Below are 9666 nucleotides of genomic sequence, written 5' to 3'. Positions count from 1 at the left end.
AAACTAACCAAAACAACCAATGCCATTTAAATTCAAAGGGCAACGTGTCTGATTGAAAAGCCTACCTTACAGACATGCAATACAAGTTTAAGTACGGTGTCGAGGGAGTATTGGGGTGGTGGGAAAGCCGACCCTCATCTTTACTATACCACTTATTCAAAACTTGAAAATATTTTATTACAACGTTTCCACTACTCGCTTTCTAATGTGACGCTGAGACAGTTAACAGAGGATAACGGTCAATGTAAAAGATACGAGGATGAAAGCCGAGGGGTAGGTACGAAGCCTATGGTAAATGAAGTTCGCGAACAGGCTAGTAGTCAGTCGGACTCGAGCGTTGAGCGGCGGAGCACGCATCTCGTTTGCGTCGAAAACGTTCGTTACGAGGAAGAACAAAGTTTTGTGACTGAAATTTAAAGTTTGGTTTATTTCGAGTTTGCAATCAAACTGGGAAGAGTTTGTTTGAAATTCGCATTTGGAAGTGCGTGTAAATAAAGGTTTGTTGGTACGTTTTGAATTTGCATACGTTTCGTGGGAAAGAGTTTTTGTTTTGTTTTCATATTTGAGTTTGGTTTAGCTCTTAATTAATAAAGAGTATCTCACTTTAAGATTGAGAAGCTTTAAAGTAATACAAAGGAGGTGAATAAAGAGAATATAAACTACGTTTTTGTTAGAAAATCTACAGCTATCAGATTGGTAAATTAATTATAATGTATCATTTCGAATCGAGTATAAGTTTAGAGACGTATATTATATCATATTTTATGAAAAATTTATTATGTCTCAGTCAGTGAAATATTTTTGGTAAGCATTGTTTACAAATATGTTAGAGAAAGAATAGCTTACAATACACCACTTACGCTTACAATAGCATACTGACGATTTGTCAATGTTATCTATCGTAGTAAACATTTTCAGACTCTGCAGAGCTAACTTATTTTAAGCTTGATAGATTTTCACCTAATAATTTATTGTTGGAAAACATAAAGCTGAAGTGCTGACTCACTACAATAATAAACGTAGTATATTTATCTAGACACACGGCAGTGTGTCCGCCAAGTTCGAGCAAAAAAAGCGACACACCGGCCGTGGGTTATATTACACGAACCATTTCGGGCCAAATTCGACCCCCCTATAACTCAAAATCTATTTTATTTACGCATATCAAATTTCTAGTATCTGTTGAGACCCCCTCACTTATCTAAAATACAAAATTTCATTAATATACCTATTGTAGGTCTTGAGATATTGACGTCAGAAAATCGCTATTTTTACTATACACTCACTGACTGACTGACTGACTCACTCATCAAAAACCTAAACCACTTCCAATGGTCGTATTGACTTGAAATTTGGCATGGAGGTAGGTCTTTATGTCAAGTTAAAGGAAAAAATCTGAAAATGGCCAAGTGTGAGTCGGTTTCAAAATAATGAAGGTATTTATACCCCTAAGGAACTAAAACGAACTAAATTTATCTATATTTATATAATATATCTTCGAATGGTCGTACCGATCTGAAATTCGTTACAAAGGTTTGTATTTAGTCAAAGTAAAGTAAAAATCTGAAAACGGCCAAGTGTGAGTCACTTTCGAAAATAACGAATGTGTAACTTTGATCCACGAACATAATATATGATAACATGTTATGTCAGTCAGTTGGTAAATCTAGTCCATTTAGTTAATCTAGTTTATTTCTTTGTAAGAAGCATAGTGCATTATTCAAAACTTAATAATAAGAAAACAATAAAATAAACAACCTTACAAAAATAAATGAAATCCCACCCAAAACAAAAATTTGAAAGACTGCCAAGTTCGATGAAATGGGAATACTTCGCCTATAAAAGAAGTGAGATCTGAATAAGTACCAAGTTCCATACACATACCTTAGTTAAAAATAGTTACTTTTTAATGATGTTACTTGGCAAGTTTTAATAGAAAATTTAATACTTGATTCATTGCGTTTAGAAGGTTTATAACAAGTAATTATAAGAAGGTATGTGAAAACTTGCCAAGTAACATCATCAAAAAGTAACTATTTTTAACTGAGGTATGTGTATGGAACTTGGTACTTATTCAGATCTCACTTCTTTTATAGGCGAAGTATTCCCATTTCATCGAACTTGGCAGTCTTTCACATTTTTGTTTTGGGTGGGATACAGTTTTCTCATCCTGTCGATGAAAGAACTAATTTAAGGTTTAATTATTTTCTTCAATATGTGTCTAATTTTCACTATGTCCAATCCGTGGCTTAGTTAGTATTTTGCTAGAGCTTGTACAAAGAATATTGATGAGGTTGTATTCAAAAGCTTTTCAATAACAGGTTATCCAGGTCCAGGGTGAGCTTTTTAGTATACTTATTATATTCTTTCTGGTACAGTCAACTTCAGATCAGTGGTAACAGTTTTATAGGAAAATCGTACTTGTTACTATTAAATTAAGGTGCATGACAGTTACCACTGATGTGCAGTCTACCAGACATTGATTGTACTTGGTTCCAATGCTTATAGTTCAAATTGATTAGGTCAAAAACCTCAAAGCCTCAAGGCCTTTATATGGAACCTTTTCTAATCCGTACTTTCTGTAAACTAGTGAACAATGATTTATATGTTGGTACACAAATCGTCTAAAGCCTGAGAGAGGATATGAATTACTTTTTAACGGGTTGCGGGAAGTAGGTCTCAAAGAACGTGAGCGAAACCTCGGAAAAACTGGTTAATTATGTATATGACAGTAACTTTCTGTAGCTGCTACGATAACACTGTAAAACAGTTGAATTAATTTAATTGTACCAATAGATAGACTGACAAAGACTGAGACGTGTCGAAATATTTCTTTACTAGCTTCCGCCAGCGGCTTCGGCCGCGTGGTGTGTTGATAAAAAGTAGCCTATGTGTTAATCCAGGGTATCACCTATCTACATACCAAATTTCAATCAAATCGGTCCAGCCGTTTTTGCGTGATTGAATAACAAACATACATTACATTCTCACAAACTTTCACATTTATAATATACAAGTAGGATAGGCTAGTAATCAATATATACAGCCAGATGGAAAATAAATACAGATACTATTTTAAAATATCGACGTTGTATGTAAACGTCCTGTATATTTCGCGTTCACGAGTAGAGCATACTTTACCTCGTTAGCCCGACTACGGAAATGTTTATACTTTCAATAAATCGTTTTGATAATGTTCACAGATAAGGGTATAATTTAAAGTTTATCGTTCACCCAGATTATTGTTAAAAACAATATGAATGTAGAATGTTTTCCGTGGATAGTTTGTTTCGAGAGTTTATTTTCAACTTTGTAGTTTTGTTAAAGTGTTTCTAGCCTAGTTTTTGTTTTAAAATTGTGGCCTCATTTTATTTTTGGCATTGTTGTGGGTTTGAGCTTTTGAAATATTTATAGGCTGGAAACAATTTAGGACGACAATTTTAAAGCCCACCTTAAACTTTGTTTTGTCCTCTCTGATACTTTATATCAATAATAATTTGGTATTCAACTTGCTCAGATATGATTGTCAGTTTGTGGTCAAAATATTTTTCAGCTTATTTAGATCCATCAAGTTTTTAAACATACATATAATTAGGCTACGTATTTGATGTAAAACGATATAGTAGTACCTACTTACGACCAAGACTACCAGTAGTTTACCTTACTATGAGACCATTACAATATCGTATTCAGAATCAAAGTAAGAGGTTTTTATTTGCGTTTAAGAAACGTCAATAGCTAGGTGCACGGTTCCAAAGAGTGGGTCTTATGGAGAAGAACCGGCAAGAAACTCCATAGACACTCTCTTCAAAAAAAGTGTTTACAATATTTTGTAGGTTCGTCGTTTTATTCATTATATTCCAAAGAACATTTTGTGTTAATATTCTAAGATGTAGGTTACTAACTATGTCGCAAGTTTCGAGGCACGTCTCAACGCCTTTTCCTTCCCTCAGCTCAGCAGCATGTCGGCCATAATCCACAACTAATGACCATTTACGTTTCAGCGTGAACTTTTTACTTGACGTACTAATGCGACTTTTTATATGAGTTTGCAAGAAGCGACAACGTTTTTGAGTTACGCGTAACGTGCTATATTGCTGGTAAGGCCTTAAAACTAAAGGTTCCTTGACCACTTGATCATCACGTTCTTTTTTAGAATAACCTGCGATTTTCCGGGTTCATGTACGTAGCGTCATTTAGCCTCATAATAGTTGCTTTCAATAACGGTTTAGATTTTATATGTAAAATGAAACGTCTTAACTAGATATTCAATATATATAGCTTTTGTCTAATTGTAATATGCTGTATGGTTTATTATGAAATGGGACAAATAGAATGTACGATATGCCTGATTCTTAAAACATACATAAATAATAAGGAAATACATAGGAATGATTTCTTTGGCATTAGTAAAAAACACAGGGGTCAATATGTCCTCACCAAACACGTTTAGATAGTCATTAGTTCGCGTTATAAAACTTCTTCCAATACGGTATTTAGGATAAAATCACATTTACCAAGGATACGATATTTAGGATACGTCTCATTTATCAAATATTTAAATCCCGTTGTTTCTCATCATTCATTTAACAAAACTGTAAATGATAGATCATCTGTCTCAGACATTCTGCATTGAGCCCCCTGAGGAAACTACGGGGACTTTTTGTGTTTCTACTTTTCTCCCCACAGAGATAAAGTTCTTAGTATAAAAATTACAACACATGTCAGATCAAAGTTGTTTAACTTTATGTGTTGGAAACTTCGTTAACATGTTCCAAAAACAAAAAAAAACAGACTAAAATCTTACCTTTTGTTTTTCTTTTGTATATAAAATCTTTGCAATGTTACTTACTAAGTTGATCTGACGTCTGACATTAATGTGATTAGAAGAAAATCGAATATTTTTTTTCAATCACGTGTCAAACGTCTTTTTAACTTTACACTATTATACGAATATTTATTATATTATCTACAGAATCATAAATCATGAATATAATGCATTATCTAAATCTTCTTCTTTCAATAAAAAGAAAATGAACACTAATTTCATAAACAAACGAATAACGAGAACATCAAAACGCATTTCAGAAATAACAAAACAGAGCTCAGAAAATGTTGTCACGAATTTGAGCGGGAGACAGACACCGCGTAAAAATCTAAATATGCAAATAATTAAGGCACCAGGTGTGGATAATAACACCGTATATTAGACGAAACGTATTTTAATAAGAGCCGAGAAAAAAGACCTGAACAAATTAAAAAGTCGCCACATCGTTGAAGTTTGCCCCCAGCGCACGAGAATTCCATAAATTTCATTTTAGCGGGCAATGTCGTCGAGAAACCTGAAAACTTACTTATATTTTTTTCATGAAAAATTTTGACAATACTAGAATTTCAATACCTTTTTAGGTTTGTATAATTTGAGTTATAAAGTTCTGTTGAATTCATACGATATTAACGGTATAACTTCAATTTAAGAGAGGTCTATGATTTGGTTAGGTACCTACTATTTTTCTTTGTAACTGAAAAAAAATATTTGATCATTATTAGGAGTACTACTAGTAGTTACTACGTAAATATTTTTGGAAGAACGTACCTACTCCGTAAAAGTTTATGATAGCTTGGCTCCATTTTGTTAGATTCAAAATTATTTATTATAATATGAATATTCGATAATTAAGTATTTGTTATATGTTAACTATTCACACCTATGATACAGGCAGCAAGGGGTCTCTTATACCTTTCTTTACTTAGTTTTAATTATATGCGTTGTTATTGTTAGAACTCTTATTCTCTTACCTTTCAATAAGTTATTCAAAGTTTAAGAGTCGCGCATACTGTATAGTTTTAGTCGACTAATAGTTTGAACATACTCATGAATATACAGATGAATATGAACAGTAGTGCGCACATTTCAACGATCAGGTGTACAGCCGGGCAGACTAAAAAGTTTGATCGGATTTACAATAGCGTTCAAAATAAACTGTCAATATACTTTTGAGCTAACTATCGCCGACAGTTTAGTCTGCAGTCTTTATTAATAAGCCTTTCAGCGTTTATTTATAGGAGTGCCAAATAATTGGGCTGAATAGAGTGTTTATTCATAGAACACTAGAACAAAAGAATGAAATCAGTATGAAAGCAGGGATTTATCTAAATATAGCAATATTTTATTAGAAGTTCGTTCACACAAAAGCATAACTTTATCTAACTGGGTGACCATAAACTCAAGCCTTTTTTGTCCACATTTCGTTCCAGTACGAAGCTGCGAAGTTGACAAAAAGTGTGCGCATACTTTCCTAATTTTTGCACCAAAATCTCTGCATGCTTTAGCGTAAAACAGTACCGAAAGTTTTCAAATATCCAACAGACGTTAAATGTTAATACTTTTTTGTGCTTAACTATTTTCAGCCAGTACATTCGAAAGGTTTATTTTTTTGTTTTTTTCTTGTTGTTACTAAATGTGTCAGATTTGAATTTGGAACTCCAACCGAGATCTTTTTCCTTTTTATTGTTTGTTTCAACAGGACAATCTTACCATCCTCCGAGCCTTTTTCCCTACTTTGTTGGGGTTGGCTTGCAGTCTAACCGGATTCAACTGAGTACCAGTGCTTTACAAGAAGCGACTCATATCTGACCTCCTCAACCCAGTTACCCGGGAAACCCAAAACCCCTTGGTTAGACTGGACTGGCTTCTGACTACCCGTAACGACTGCCAAGGATTTTCAAAGACAGTCGGGACCTACAGTTTAACGTGCCACCCGAAACACAGTCATTGGGTCATTGGTATCTAAGATATACATACTCAACAGGACATTCGTATTAGGCAATTACTTAATTATAGTTGTCCGACCAATTGAACTAAGTTAGGTTGTATTGTTACAGGTCTGAAGGCTTCATTAGAAGGCTGATCAATAGGCGTGTAATGGACTATACAACATTTGTCATTATCTTCATAGTGTGTATTGGTGAGTAGACCAATGGATTTACATAATAATTATGTATTGATTTTATGAAAGTAGGTTAGTAATTAGTTACGTATATTTTTAATGTAAATATTAATGGGAACATTATCTTTTATAAACTTGATGTATCGCAAGTAAACGATGTTAAAACGAGTACCATAAATGAGCAAAAGAGCTTTAAGAAATTACAACACACACTAGTTCCTTTCCATATTATAGTGACCCACAATCTTTCATAACAATCCTTCTCAATAGCTCAGAGATTTATTATTGACTACAACACCAACGAACAAAGAAAAAAAGTAAACGGAAAATATATCAGTGCTGCCGGGCAAAACATCAATCGAAATTTCTATCAATACAAAATAAACGAGATCATTCCAACCCAACCTTTGGGAGGATTCTATTCATCCCGAAATTACTGCCAGGCTCGAAATATACCTTTAATTTATTTCCCTCAGATCACGGTGATGGACATTGGAAAGAAAGGGACAAAGAAAAGCTTCGACATGATATTGAACTGTACAAAACAATGGCAGGTAAGATATTTAACATATTATTAAACAGCTTTTTTTTATACGAGGAGGTTCTAAATTCAAACTTATTATTATTGATGTTAAGCTCTAAGCTAAATTCAGAATGTTTACAATACGTTCATACTAGTATTTTTGAACTGCACCATGTATCAAATATAGTCTCTAGCGATTATTATAACTATAATTTAAAAGGCAAGTCTAGCTTGAAGCCTTATTTGCATTTAAATTGTTATTCTTGCACCATATTTTCCTCGTGACACAGACATGATTCATTTTTTAAATATTCCCCGACGGAAAAAGTCATTTGCAAGATAGAAAATGTTACCTATATTAAAAACAACCCTTTCAAAATAAACTGCCACCATCATCCTGCTCTTCAATTTACTAAAATGTCACTTTTATTTAGAGGTATCAAGAAAACAAAACAGTTCACAAGCGATGTCATGAAAATTTGTTCCTTTTAAAACTTTTCCCCTTTCCCTAACAAACGCTTGCAAAAAGTGTGTCTGACATATTTCAATTTCCTTTGCAGAAAAAATTGAGCGCGAGATAGAAAGCTTTTACGATGAATATCCAGAGGAGCGATACAAGGGGGATAATGTTGATAGAATACACTACAAACGTGTTACAAATATACTGGATCGTAAAAAAGAAACGGGGAATGACGAACACAATGATAAAGTAGAACAGAACTTTTTATATGCCAATGCTAGTGACGTAACTAACAATATGCCTTCGAAACATTCAATTAATCAACATGATAACGTTAAATTTGAAATATTAAATAAGGATAAGCCTAATAAACCGAGTGCATTAAATTCACCTTGGCCTAAATTTGAAGACATACTTTTAGCTATGGGAAGAAAATATGATTGGAAGAATGATAGATGGATAAAAGTAAAAGAAAAACTAAAGATAGCAAATAACGAAGAAGAAATGATTGCAAGAGGGGATAATAATAGTATTGAATACCACGAGAAACATAAGTTCAGCTATAGAATTGTAAAACTAAATAAAAGTAAGAGTAGAAGAAACGTCGTGGTCGCGGTATCGGCTGTGAGATAGTGCGTTATGAATCAGTAAAATAAGTCAATGAACTGTAAAGGGACATATTTTTTGTAGATAAAAACGGGACCAACAAGGGTGGCGCCGACATCTGATCGTTTTATGAAGACAACTAGGCTAGAACATTACGTCGATAAGTGAGCCACAAGTAACGACTGCAGCTGATTGAACATTTAATTGTGCTAATTAATATAAAGGCGCTTCATTGTTTATGCCTAAGCCCGGATATGTATAGTTATTGCCTATAGACGTCATAACAAGTTCGCATGTAATTAACTCTCCATAATTGTTGTCTGTTATCGCCTAAGTAGTGCTCTCAATAGTTTCTGTTTTCGCCATATAAAAAGCTAGATGTGTAACTTTGAACTGGTAAAGTTAACTTTACGAGTTTTGGAAATCTCAATATATGAACAAACGTTAAAAATAAACTTCTCCAGTAAAAAAACTTTTGTTTTACTCTATCCTTTTACTACCTTTATTATTGGGGATTACATTTTCTCTTGCTATGAAAATATTCACTCAATACACAAATATGACTCAATTTCTAGAATAAAGTAGACAAAACTATATTCACAAGGTATTGAATTCTAAAGAAAAATAGTATTCCTAATCTAACCGCTAATATTTTACGATGTCAGGAACATTTTATCCTAAAAGAAACTTTATCGCTGAATAAGGCAGCTTGAGCCTTAGAGGTTCGTGATGAAGCTCTCAGTCATTTTTCATCCCTCAGTGCGGGTTGGCGACACTATGAACAAGTTCCCAGATAATTTGTCGGGAACATATTGTGTGTTCCCACGCCAACATATGCATACAAGATATTACTGTCATTTGTTACAAGGGGGAAGTAAAAACTTCACGAAAATAAAGTGTCCCATTCTTTCTCAACTCCAAAAAGGGAAGTTCTAAAACGTGGCATTTCTCAGTTTACGATTAATGATTTGACTTCTGAACAATGATCGCGTTCGTAATGCAAATTCAGCTTATTATGGTTGTTTGTAAATATACATTGTTTAATCTTCATTTACATAATAAATCTTAAATTTGAATTTTATATTTAGGTGGTCGGGACGGAACATTACGTCGCCACCGCGCCGTGC

The 9666-nt window shown here is 33.7% G+C and overlaps 1 protein-coding gene across 3 annotated transcripts; it reads left to right on the top strand.

Moving 5' to 3' along the window:
- The first annotated feature begins 328 nt into the window (after positions 1-328).
- On the top strand, positions 329-8999 carry LOC110376805 (uncharacterized). 3 transcript variants are annotated; one of them, XM_021335426.3, is made up of 5 exons: positions 329-505; positions 6886-6968; positions 7427-7504; positions 8034-8519; positions 8624-8999. In XM_021335426.3, exons 2-5 carry the CDS (start codon positions 6926-6928, stop codon positions 8659-8661), a joined length of 645 nt encoding a protein of 214 aa, XP_021191101.3. In that variant the 5' UTR covers positions 329-505; positions 6886-6925; the 3' UTR covers positions 8662-8999. The 3 variants fall into 3 exon arrangements, with proteins under 3 accessions (XP_021191101.3, XP_021191093.3, XP_021191085.3); XM_021335418.3 differs by having other exon boundaries at positions 329-497; positions 8034-8999; XM_021335410.3 differs by having other exon boundaries at positions 8034-8999.
- The last annotated feature ends 667 nt before the right edge of the window (positions 9000-9666 follow it).

Source organism: Helicoverpa armigera, chromosome 2 (genome assembly GCF_030705265.1).
Source record: "Helicoverpa armigera isolate CAAS_96S chromosome 2, ASM3070526v1, whole genome shotgun sequence".
Lineage (NCBI taxonomy): Eukaryota > Metazoa > Arthropoda > Insecta > Lepidoptera > Noctuidae > Helicoverpa > Helicoverpa armigera.
The sequence above is the reverse complement of the archived record's forward strand: the minus strand, read 5'-3'. Positions and strand labels throughout refer to the sequence as shown.